This window comes from Gigantopelta aegis, chromosome 14 (genome assembly GCF_016097555.1).
Source record: "Gigantopelta aegis isolate Gae_Host chromosome 14, Gae_host_genome, whole genome shotgun sequence".
Lineage (NCBI taxonomy): Eukaryota > Metazoa > Mollusca > Gastropoda > Neomphalida > Peltospiridae > Gigantopelta > Gigantopelta aegis.
Genome location: NC_054712.1, coordinates 21,134,103 through 21,147,095, shown reverse-complemented (window position 1 = coordinate 21,147,095; position 12,993 = coordinate 21,134,103). Strand labels below are relative to the sequence as shown.

The window sequence follows — 12,993 nt, the reverse complement described above, 5'->3', positions numbered from 1 at the left end:
AAATGGTTATAACTTTCGTAAATGACAGTTTAATTAAGGTCAGTCAACATATGACATAAAATATTGATATATTTATTCAGTCTTTTAAAAAGTGCAGGGTGTTCGCTTGCCTGGCCTCTGTATGGCCGACAGTTGACAATTAACATCTCAGTGAACACAATGCCATCGGAAGACGAAATGTTTTAAGCACCATTTAACCAGCAACATGGATCAACACACACTCAGGGCAGGACATTACACCACCTTCGGAACGATTTACGGCCGCAGCAATACCAGGTTTGCGCAGGATATCCGACCAGACCGTACGGAACCACCTACGTGAGGTAGGAATTCGGCGTCGACAGACCAGATTCATCGACAATAACTGCGATGGAGACAGGTGTGGTTCAGTGACGAGTCCCGATTTCTGCTCCGACGTCATGATGGACGTCGTGGTGACACGGCGGGGGTATGGTGTGGGCAGCCATCTCACACACTGGCAGAACTGACCTGGTCCACGTGCAGGGCAACCTGAATGCACAGGGCTACATTGACCAGATCCTCCGGCCACACATCGTTCCAGTTATGGCCAAACATGACAACGCCAGGCCTCACACAGCACGTCTCACAACGGCTTTCCTACAGAACAACAACATTAATGTCCTTCCTTGGCCATCGATATGTTTGAACCCAATTGAGCATCTATGGGACGAGTTGGACCGACGCCTCCGACAGCGACAACCACAGCCCCATGGTTGCTAATGGGCAGGCGGTGCCAGGCAGTTTATTGACTCCAGATGACCTTGACCTTGGTGGTGTGTCCTATCACTTTGGACTAGAGTGAATTGTGAACAGCAACATTTGGTAATTATCGGAAGGGATTATTAACACACATAAAGGAAGGAAATGTTTTATTTTAACGACACACAGCACATTTTATTTACGGTTATATGGCGTTATTATTTTTTGATTAGCACCACCCAAATGGTTACGACAATGTGGTTTTGCGTTTCTTTTTGAAGATTATATATTTTCAGGGAAGGAAATGTTTTATTTAACGACACACTCAGCACATTTTATTTACGTTATATGGCATAGACAGGATAGCACATACCACAGCCTTTGATGTACTAGTCGTGGTGCACTGGCTGGAACGAGAAATGTTAACACACACAAGACCACCAACTAAACAGTGAGCTGAGAGTGCACTTTACCCACAGTTCACCAATTCCCACACATGAATAAACCAACACCTGTGATATACCACTCATAGGGCACTGGTTGGAATGGGGAAATGTCACTGGGTTGGAGCCATTAATGGGATGCAAACCATTATGCCATCGAGGCCCGTACATGTATCTGTAATACTATGCTGGTTAACGCCCATAATGAGTGTTGTAGTCTATTTCAGTTGTCCTTGTTTGGACGAACTAGTTTATCAGAATAAAACAAAACTCCACAAACGTTGCTTTTATACAGTTTATTAATTAAGCACATATCACAGTGAATGCAAAACATCTAAGGCACATACACCACAGGGACTGTTCCCGATACACCGACTAACACATATCTATATACTACTTAAATACAGACAGTTTCAGTCCGTAAACCAGTAAAACTGTCGTCTTCAAATCTGACTATCATGCAGTTTTCTCTATCCTGCAATTCCACAATAAATGAAAAATTTGACTAGTCATCGGAGGAAAATTTATTTAGTTAATATATTAACTGTTCAATTGGCTATCATTTTGAAAAAACTAATGTGTTAATGTAACCCACCATTTTACTCGACACTGTATTTTGTAAGAGGATATATAATAATATATGCCAAAAAAATTGGGATGGTGAGGTGGGTTACCGAAAATGAAATATATAATTAAATTTGTTGAAATTTATTTAAAATTATTCAGTTTGATTTGCCTTAGTTTTTGTGTCTGTTTTAAGTGTTAAAATTAGCAATGTCTTATGAACATTTTATGTCCATTTTGACAGTCAAAGAGAAGAAAATACATACACTAGAATCTCGTTGGGTCGAATTTGGAAGAGTCGTATATCCGTAACGCACGAACCAAAAACAAAGTCCCGAGTTACACTTGCACGATGTTAACTGAATGGTCGAGTTGAACTACCTGATGTGTCAAACACTTTGTCGAGAACTGACGGGGTTCGAGCCAACGGGATTCAACTGTATATTAAAATATTTGTACTTCTTTTATTGTGCATTATATATCTTTTGTTTAAAAAACAAGGCAGCTATGGTCTAGATACTAAAAGGTGTAGAGTGGCTTTCCCATACAATGTGTCATAGAGGGACATCCTGGTCTCAATGGCCAGCTGCTTCTCAACAAACACAAACTGCACATACTTTAGGTTGAACTAGGCCCATTTCTGTTTCTAAGGACAATCCTGGGCAGTCTATTGTGGAAAATGTGGATAAAAAGACTAATCTAAAGTCATATTATAAATTAATTAAATAATTATATTCACATGGATAATCACAACCTTCCTCAGATATTTTGAAGTAATTTAATAATTCAACAGTTCGATTCACATGTAATGAACATGCATTAAGATTCCTGCTATCACCTGCATACATAATAGTAATAAATGGACGGTTGCATACCAGTATATAAATGGACGGTTGCATACCAGTATATATAAACAAATAACTAAAAATTAAACTGTATAAATGAAGCTATCACAGTTAAATATGATTCAGCAGTGACGTAATTAAATGACTGTGGATATAAAAGAAATAAGATTGTACTAAAATGTAAAATGTGTGCATTGCTGTAATTATTTTAAAGAGGCACATTCTATTTTCTAAATCACAAAACACAAATAATAATTATCGTATTACCAACAAGTCGATGTGTTTTTGTCACTTTAAGGATAAATTCATCATGGAGAAAATATTCCAGCTTTAGTTCGTACTTGCAGATTTTATTTTGTTTACTACATCATTTTGCATATAACATTCAACATTGAAATATATGTACCCGGTAACAGCAGCAAGTAGCACATTCATTGGTCAACATTGTTTTTTCCCCCCCGTTATTATGCATAAAATATAAATCATTTATTAAAAATGTCTTATTATGTTCAGCAGTTCACACAATCACATAATCTAACAGTCGAAGTTAGGAAGTGTTATGTTACCAGTATTATATTGACTGTCAGTTGTTATTTCATCCGGATAACATCCAATGTAACCTATTGATAGTAAAATATAGTCATGTTTATGAAACGGAATAATAATATAACAAACGGCTCATTCATTTTTGTTCTCTAAAGTTTTATATTAATAATACTGTGATCACATTCAAGATTGTGTATACACGTACCTAACTAAAAACAACAAAATATTTTAACGCCAATTTTAACTGTTAACCTCTAAATTGATTTTTACAATAAAGCTATGTGTCCACTTGTGTGAATGCATTCCGTATGCGATGTGGACATGTTTTGTGTGTGTGTGTGTGTGTGTGTGCCCATTTATATAGTTACCAGTATGGTTTCATATTCACTTGTGTTCTTGGACACATTTCCTTATCAATCCGCCGCATTGGTCCATTTGAGAAAAAAAACCTATCCAAAGCTGTATACACCGGACTGACATCTGAACCAGACAAATGGTAACAGTCTTATGTTATTTCATTGTTTGAGAGTTTAGCTGCATCTGCATACACACAAGTGGACACGTAACTTAATACATGGTGGTTCTTTGTCGGTATTCGACAGATTGGTAGGAATGTTTAATCTAATATCGGCAATGGAATGTAAACTAAATAAAACACGGACTATCATTGACGGGAAAATCCTAATAAATATCAAACCATTTTTGTTTTTACAACCCCCCCCCCCCCCCCCCCCCAAACAAACCCAACCCCACAACATCTAGCTTATGGTACTAATGTGGCCTACTCTATTGAGCAATCACCTGTCTAACGTGACCTCATGACCATTTTCGCAAATCATTTAGTATGCTAAATATTAACCTATATGTATATTATGAATTCATCTAGGGACCCATGTTTTTTACTCTTATTAAGCGGCTCTATCGGTCTTGACAGACAATTTTTGGTACTCTGTTAGATAGCTGGTTAAAACAGGTTTGACTAAGTTAAAGTTTATGATTATCACAGACGCACAATACACATGTATATGACAGGCTTATTGGGGTGAATTTTGGACGGGTGGGCGTGTGTGGTGGATAACTAAAAATATAAATACTGATCACAATAGAAAATAATATTAGGTTGCAAGCTACTCGGTGTTCCAGCAGTTTAGCTAAACTTTATTCTGAAGGTGTTCTTATATGCATGCTGAGGCATTATTTCTTCAATTTGTTTCCGTTTTTTTTTTTTTTAATAACCATTTTAATACTGAGATGACCAAAAATGGAGTAAAACACCAGGTCCAACAACACTGTACAACTAGAATTGAGATCTTCACTTAAAAATAGTACAACGTTGTCTGTAAATGTGCAAGTGCATAAGTGAAAGGAACAGATTATTGGTTCATCACAAAGTTATCTGAAAAAATAACAGGAATTTAATAAGAGGTTTCGGACAACTGGTTTAAAACTATGTTTTATAACACTAAATGCTCATTATGCTGCCTCTTCAAAGTCAGCGATATGATAAATTCTTTCTTATGCAATGTAATTAATGTGCAACTAAAGCAAAGTTTTATTATAAAAGGGTCAATGCAAAAACACTTCACAAATAGGCAATGAAAAGCACATGTTAATTGCCTGCTTCTTTTGATAGGGCCTGTAACAAAAATTTAATGGCCCTGAGATCATTTGAAAACTGGTAGCTTGTTCATTTCTTTGTAAATGATGAGTAAAATTAAAGTAAAAAATAAATTGTCGACTGTTCATTAAAAAGTGAAGAATTCAGGTCCATTTCAATGGAATATTCAAGCAACAATATGTAATGATTGTATATAACATAAATAAATAGATAATAATTGAATACACCACAAGTTGTCTTGATTTCTGGATTATTTATGCAACAGAATGCTTAAGTTCATAACCAAAAAATTCAATTATAATGAAATATATTGTGACCTCAAATAGAGCATAAATACATTAACATAAATAGTTTATGCAATACAGACTTTATTTTTGGAATCATTTTACCACAGGATATTTGAGTTCATTACAAAAGAATTCAGTTCTACTTTAACGAAATATGTTGCTACATAAAATAGAGCGCATATATATATATGAATTTGTTGAATTTTGTTTATTAAATAAAGACTGTTATATAGTCCTAATTTCTAAAACAGTTTTACCACAGATGCCTTGAGGTTTTTCCAAAGAATTCAGCAAACTGTTCAGTTACAACAAAAGAAATATGACAGTCTAAAATTACCTAGTCTAGAATTCTGTTACCTAGTCTAGAATTCTATTACCTAGTCTAGAATTCTGAGACAGATTTATTAGAGAAAATTACAGTCAATTGCTCTATTTTATCGAAATAAAGTTATAAAGTAGAACATGAAAACGTTAAATACATATGAAATAAGATCATTTAACATACACTGGTCTTGATTTCTTGATTCAACTTTATTAAAACGTTAAGTTCTGTTTTAATAAAATAAAGTTGTAACAAAAAATAGACTATAAATACATTAAAAAATAAAAATATATTAATGTAACAAAAATGCCACTCTTTGTTTTTACGTATGGCTTTTACTATGGAAGGCAATGCATTCTTATGTTTTACAGCTGTGAATTAGAGCATCAACACATTATACATAACAACATAAAATCTGCAGCCTTGATTTCTGGGACAATTTTATCATGTCTTTATTACCAAAAGGTTCATAAAATAAATATACTATAAAGAATATTATTACAACAAAAACTGCTACAATCTATGCTCCTTGGACGGCTTCACTATATAATGTTTATTAAGTTTATTACGAAAGAAGATGCGATATTAAACATACAAATGACTGGATAATAAATACTGCTTCATCAACAGGGAAGATGTCACGAACGCGGCTTGACTTTCACTTTGGGTGATCGTAAAGATTTTCTGTCTGGCGAATCAAACGATTTTCTGTCTGGGGATCCCAAGGATTTTCTGTCCAGCTTTCCGGAAAGGTTGCGAACTTTCTCTGCCCAGTATTCACTGCTTTGCTGAAGTTGAATGGACAACTGAAATACAAATAAATAAATAAATAAATACACTGGCGATGGCAGTAGACTAAGTACATGTAACTGTGTGCAAGATATCGATGTGCAAAGATACATGTACCAACAGCTTGGGCATCACTGTGTTTCGAAACAGGCAGTTACATGTTTGTCAAGAATGTCCCCAAAACAATTAAATTAATCTGCAATGAAATTGGAACATTAAGTCAGGTCAGGTCAGAGGGTTTAACGTGCACATTCAGAGCAAGCTGTTGTGGCGCACGCCTGTCCTGGGCACAGGTGCCGGCCTTGGCCGGCTCCTCAGTCCTGGACAGGAAAGGCGGGGGTGGTGGAAGGAAGGAAGGACCACCTGCACTAGAAGGTGCAAGGAAGCACCAGCAGTCCGGCCGGGGCCGGTAGCAGGTGGGGTTTGGAACATTTCGACTACCTGGTATTTATAGCTCTAAACAACAAGGAGAAGAATACATGTATTCAATAGCTGCAAGTATTTGATGTTTAATGTACGGTTATTTTGACACAGTCTACAGTGTAAGACAGTTGAAGTTTGTTTTATTTAATGACACCACTAGAGCACATTGCTTTATTGGTCATCGGCTATTACATGTCAAACATTTGGTAACCCTGACATACATGTACTATAGTGTTAAGAGTGAAATCCCATTACAATTTTCATTTGTAGCAAGGGATCTTTTATATGCACCATCCCACAAAACAGGATAGCACATACCACAACCTTTGATATACCAGTTGTGACGCAATGGGTGGAACGAGAAATAGCCCAATGGACACACTGACGGGTATTGATCCTAGATCGACCGTACATCAGGTGAGCATTTTACCCACAGCATTAGATAGAAACTCACTGCTACTTCATAGACTAATCCTACCAAACTGCAAGGAATCCTTTACAGGGAGGCATTAAGTACTAGACTGCATGCCAAATGCAAATAAATATTTTGTTGTATATAATCACCGTGTCCCAGGGCAACCTCTTTTTCCTACTTAATGTTAAAATTATGACTTTATTTTCTGTTGAATCTACTATATTACAAGCAGAGGTTGCAATAAAAAAAGAAAGAAGATATCTTAACATGTTTTGGTTTTATTGCATGGTCTTTTGAAGTGAAGTTTCTATTATGTTATGACACTATAATGTGAAGTAGGCCAATAAGACTAGTAGAAAATCTGGTGGACTGGGAAATGATGTTTGGTGCTGGTCCAGCAGTATAGTTATGTATTTCCCATTTTTACACACCTTATGATATGATATGACCGCACATACCACACCTTTTGATATATCAGATATAGGACACTGGTTGACACAAGAAAAACCCCACTTATAGGTCCATTAACAGTAATCAATTCTATAACTGTCTGAATCTCAGGTGAGGACTTTCCATCAAAGAAGGAAATGTTTTATTTAACGATGCACTCAACACATTTTATTTACGGTTATATGGCGTCAGACATATGGTTAAGGACCACACAGATACTGAGAGAGGAAACCTACTGTCACCACTTCATGGGCTACTCTTTTCGATTAGCAGCAAGAGATTTTTTATATGCACCATCCCACAGACAGGATAGTACATACCACGGTCTTTCTTACACCAGTTGTGAAGCACTGACTGGAACGAGAAATAGCCCAATGGGTCCACTGACGGGGATTGATCCTAGACTAACTGCGCATCAAGCGAATGCTTTACCACTGGGCTACATCTCTCAAGAGCAATACAAATTATTGCATACATTGTATGTAAGCACAAACCATGAAGTTTTCCAAACATTTACCATTTGTCTTCTACATTCTGAACATTTACTTTAAAAATATTTCAGTTTTTTATTTTACAATCTGAATATTTTATACATAACTTTAAAATATATTTAAAATGAGTATTAGTAATTAAATATTTTAGTTTTTTGTCAAACGTATTAGTGTATAACTAACTGTGCATTGTTATGGTTTTCAATGTTCTGAACTTGACAGACAGACAGACAGACAGAGACAGACAGACACATGGATGGTCTGTCAACACCGTAATAACACCTACAACATGCACATCTTCTAATAACTCTTGATTACATTATTACATGCTGTTAACAAAGTTAGTTCATTAAGATCACATAGACAAATGATGCAAATGGTACAGGAAAGCAATACATGTATTTAGTTTCATACAATAATTATTTTTTAAACACATAAGATTATACATTATAAAACAGACAGGATACAGATATATATGATGGACAAAAGATGGCAGGTTTTGAACAGGTTGAATGATGAGCTGGGTGATTAATCATTGACAAATTTAAAGTGAATGAGGTCAGTTGAAATAGGAAGGTTCAAGAGAAACAGAACAACTCAAAAGTCGAAAGCATTTCATATGAAGTGAAACAGAATAAACTCAGAAATACTCTTAATAGTCTCAATATGAAGTGAAGCAAAATCAGTTCAAACAAAAAGAACAGAAGAAAAACGACACGCTCAATATTTTTACATTTACTGTTATATGGCATCAGACATATGGTTAAGGACCACAAATAATGAGAAAGGAAACCCGCTGCCTCACTCCGTTGGCTACTCTTTTTTTTCTTCTTTTTTTTTTTGTTGGCAACAAGGGATTCCACATACAGGATAGAACATATCACGACCTTTATTACACCTTTTGTAAATCTCTGGCTAGAACAACATATAACCCAATGAACTCAGTTCAGTTAGAAATATTCCATACAAACAGATTTAATTCATAATCAGAAATGAAACAGAATATGAAAAGAGAACAAAAATTCTTGAGTACGGCTAAAACAATATATATCCCCAACTTGGCCCAACAAATATTCATATTTTCATAACTCTGTCAAAAATCCCTGTGAAAGTCAAAATTGATCTGTAACTCTACATGACTAATTTTCTGCTTAATATCTTGAGGCATTTTGAAAAACATGTCCAGAAAACTATATCAGGAATGTATATATACACATATATACACACACACACACACACGCGTACATGCATGCACACACACACACACACACACACAACTAGACAGATGAAAAGATGGAAATACAGATGGAGACCAAACCTATAATCCTTTCCAGTTGGATCGAAAGGGGACTGGTAATATGACTGGTATTAAAAAAACCCCAGAACAAAATGGACAGAGAATATACAAACTTAATTATTACTACTTGTACATCACAATGCAAGGTTTAGTTGATAAGGGAATTTAAGAAACACAAAACACACACACACACACAATATAATAATATCAATCCCAAACACCAGTTTTTTTCTGCAGTGACAGTTTTTGTTTTAAAAAAAAAGATTTTAAAAATGTCTATTTAAAATTTTGCAACATTGAAATATGAAAGGTTTCAATCAATTTATTCAAATATTTGTTTAAAAACATTTGAAGTCAGTTTACAAATAGCTTACAAATAGGTATAGTCAACTTGAATAACCTTGGCCTTGGCTTTTGTGTATAATTATCTATAAGTATAGTCAACTTGAACTGTCTTGATCTTAGCTTTTGTGTATAATTATCTATAAGTATAGTCAACTTGAACTGTCTTGATCTTAGCTTTTGTGTATAATTATCTATAAGTATAGTCAACTTGAATGACCTTCATTTTAGCTTTTGTGTATAATTATCTACAAGTATAGTCAACTTGAATGACCGTGAAGGTTTCACTTAGTGTCATCTTCATTCTGATGGGATTTCCTTGTTACAGGAATACTGCAAAGTTTATATAGTTTTATATGTAACATGAATATTAAAATTAAATAAATTAAAAGTTGTTAACAAAACAGCAATTATCAATACATTAAATATTATAACGGCTTTAATAATTTTAATAATTTTTTGGTGGGTTGGTGGGGGGGTTGTGGGGGGGGGGGGGTGGGGGGTGGGGGGGGGGGGGGGTGGTGGTGGTGGGGGGGGGTGGGGGGGGTGGGGGGGGGGGGGGGGGGGGGGGTGTGTGGTTGGTTGTTGTGTGGTGGGGTTGGGTGGGGGGTGTGGGCGGGTGGTGGTTTGGGTGGGGGGGGGTGGGTGGGGTGGGTTTGGCGGTGTGGGTGGGGGGGGGTGGTGTGGGGTGGGGTGTGGGGGGGGGTGTTGGGTGGGGGTGGGGGGGGATAAAGAAAAATACCCTTGGAACAAACAGCACTCTGAATGGGGATATCATACGTTGTATATAGTACATGACACAATAATATAATACATTTGTTCAAAGCAATTATATAACCCTTCCTTCCAAATATTAAATACCTGTACCCATAGTTTTAAGAGCTTAGCCTAGTACCTTTTAATGTCTTTTATGACGGCATTGATATTTTTACTGCCAACGGCAGTCATGATATGTTTAAGTAAACTTACAATAAGACATACAAAAGCATGGATAGCAACCGAATTATCTTTTTTTCTTTTTATTACACGATTTAACAATTAATAACTTAAAGATACTAGAAAATGAATCTCTCAAACTTCAGGACAATTAGATTTTTAGAATTTTTTAGATTTTTCTACTCTCTTATGAAAAATAATGAAAACTGTCAGTGCAGATATGAGGATGCGGAAAGCGAGAAGATACTCAGTGTGTGGTGGACGACTGACCGTCGGCTAGTGTCCTGACGAGTGCTGCAGTCAACAACAAAAAACAAACACCGGTCAGACTGTGCTCTTACAAACAGTGCATTATTCAACAATAGCAAAACAGTAAAAACTCCTTTATACCGTAAAAAATTAAATAAAATGCAAGTAAAACAATTTTATTAATTAAAAGTAAAAAATGTTTGTATGTTCTTGTTTCTTGTACCTACTCATTTATACTGTTAAAAATTAAATAAAATGCAAGTAAACAATTTTATTAATTAAAAGTAAACATTTTTGTATGCTCTTGTTTCTTGTGCCTACTCATTTATACAGTAAAAAATTAAATATTAATGCAAGTAAAACAATTTTGTTGAAGTAACATTTTTTTGTATGCTCTTGTTTCTTGTACCCTGATGAATTGAAACTGTACTCTTTCAAACCATAATAATATTAATGCATGCAATTAACATACATGTACATGTATTATGTATATCTAAACAAATACCAAATGTCATCTTCTATTTTAAATATTATGTCTAATATTTTATTAATTATATCAAATAAAAGTACCAATGAATTATAGAATTTTTATCTCTAATTTCAATGTGATCATTTATGTGTCACATTCATTAATCAAACTAATGAATTTAATTGTAAACTGTAAATAACATTTTAACCAAGACTTTACTAATTTAAGTGACTGACTCTAATTATTGGGCAAAGTAAAATATTTTTGGCTATTACAGCTTTTTCACCATTAAAAAGTTACATATTATTTCAATGTCTTTCTTATTTTATCAATTTTGATAAATCAAAAGTGATTCTAGTTTACCCCGGTGTTTATGGTATCTCAAAATAAATTTTCAGCAGAACAGAAAATACAGATACAGACCTTGATGTGAAAAACATTGAGCTGGGAGAGTGATTAATTAGATTATGGAGAGCCATTTAAGATTTTACCACACCAATACCATATAAATTCACATGATGGTGAGAGGTAAAAATTACTCTCCTTCAACTATTCCCAGGGGAGTGATAGGGAGGGAGACTGATAGCTCCCCTTAAGCGGCAAAGTCTACAGGTACCTCAGGAACTACGGTCAGTGACTTCAATGGAAATAAAATATCCAAGTGGTCATTACAGGATATTAAAAAAGCTTCCATTTCATATCATGTTTATGTCCCGAGTAAAATAATTTTAAATTGTTAATGAAAATTATTTCACAAAGGACATAAACATGATACAAAATGGTACATGTAGTGAGTTTAATATCTTATTTATTACCCATAATTCATATCACAGATCTCATTTGGTTGATGTTCTGGTAAGGTGGTAATGTGCCAATCGATGACGTCATCTTATTACGTCGAGGTATTACGTCCCACCTGATGTTCTAGTGGGACCACTTGATGTTCTAGGTGGACTACTTGACGTTCTACTGGGACTACTTGATGTTCTAGTGGGACCACTTGATGTTCTAGGTGGACTACTTGACGTTCTACTGGGACTACTTGATGTTCTAGTGGGACCACTTAATGTTCTAGGTGGACTACTCGATGTTCTAGCGGGACATAAAACTTTGATATGAAGCAAGATATTTTTAACCGTATGGACAATAACACTGAATCTCAAACTGCACAGTAAATGAGTAGGACTGGCTCACCTCTCCGACTCGCTGAATCCAGTAGGACTTGTCTAGAGACAGAGGATCGGTCACCCCGGTCTCATCGACTGCTCGACTCAGGGCAGCATGGGTCTGAAACACATCACACACAAATGACAATCAAATTTACGGTTAATCTCATCGTCAAGAATGAATGAATGAACGAATGAATGAATGTTTAACGACACCCCAGAAAAAAAAATACATCAGCTACTGGGTGTCAATCAATTGTATAAAAATGCATGAATATGATGATCAACAGCTGTGAAAAAGTATAAATATCACAAGTATATTAAAATTTTGAGTATCACAGATACTTCTCATCTCACTGTCAAAGTCAAGTACAGATTAAGTTTCAAAGATACATGTATGCTGTTCTAGGCACACTACTACCTGTTCAACAGATGTTACCGAGTTAGTAATAGTACTAAATTCACTACTGTCATATGAATTTCTTTTTCTACAGACAGGATAACATATACCATAGCCTTTGACATTTTAGATGTGTAATACTGATGTCTACAGTATTGCTAGACCAATACTAATCTAGAGCCATGTTCCTCTTTAGAATACGGTCACACCAAGGTTTTATG

The 12,993-nt window shown here is 35.4% G+C and overlaps 1 protein-coding gene across 9 annotated transcripts in view; it reads right to left on the bottom strand.

The window, feature by feature from the left end:
* Positions 1-1,444: 1,444 nt before the first annotated feature.
* The window catches only part of LOC121388129 (golgin subfamily B member 1-like), a 216,354-nt gene continuing 204,805 nt past the window's right edge, over positions 1,445-12,993 (bottom strand). For 7 of the 9 annotated variants that reach the window (XM_041519353.1, XM_041519357.1, XM_041519356.1 and 4 more), the window contains 2 exons: positions 12,401-12,493; positions 1,445-6,151 (listed from right to left, as the gene is read on the bottom strand). In XM_041519353.1, coding sequence (XP_041375287.1) covers positions 5,984-6,151; positions 12,401-12,493 — 261 coding nt within the window. In that variant the 3' untranslated portion in view covers positions 1,445-5,983. Of the gene's footprint in view, positions 6,152-10,758; positions 10,783-12,400; positions 12,494-12,993 lie in introns of all 9 variants that reach the window. The other 2 variants (XM_041519360.1, XM_041519361.1) reach the window with 1 other exon arrangement.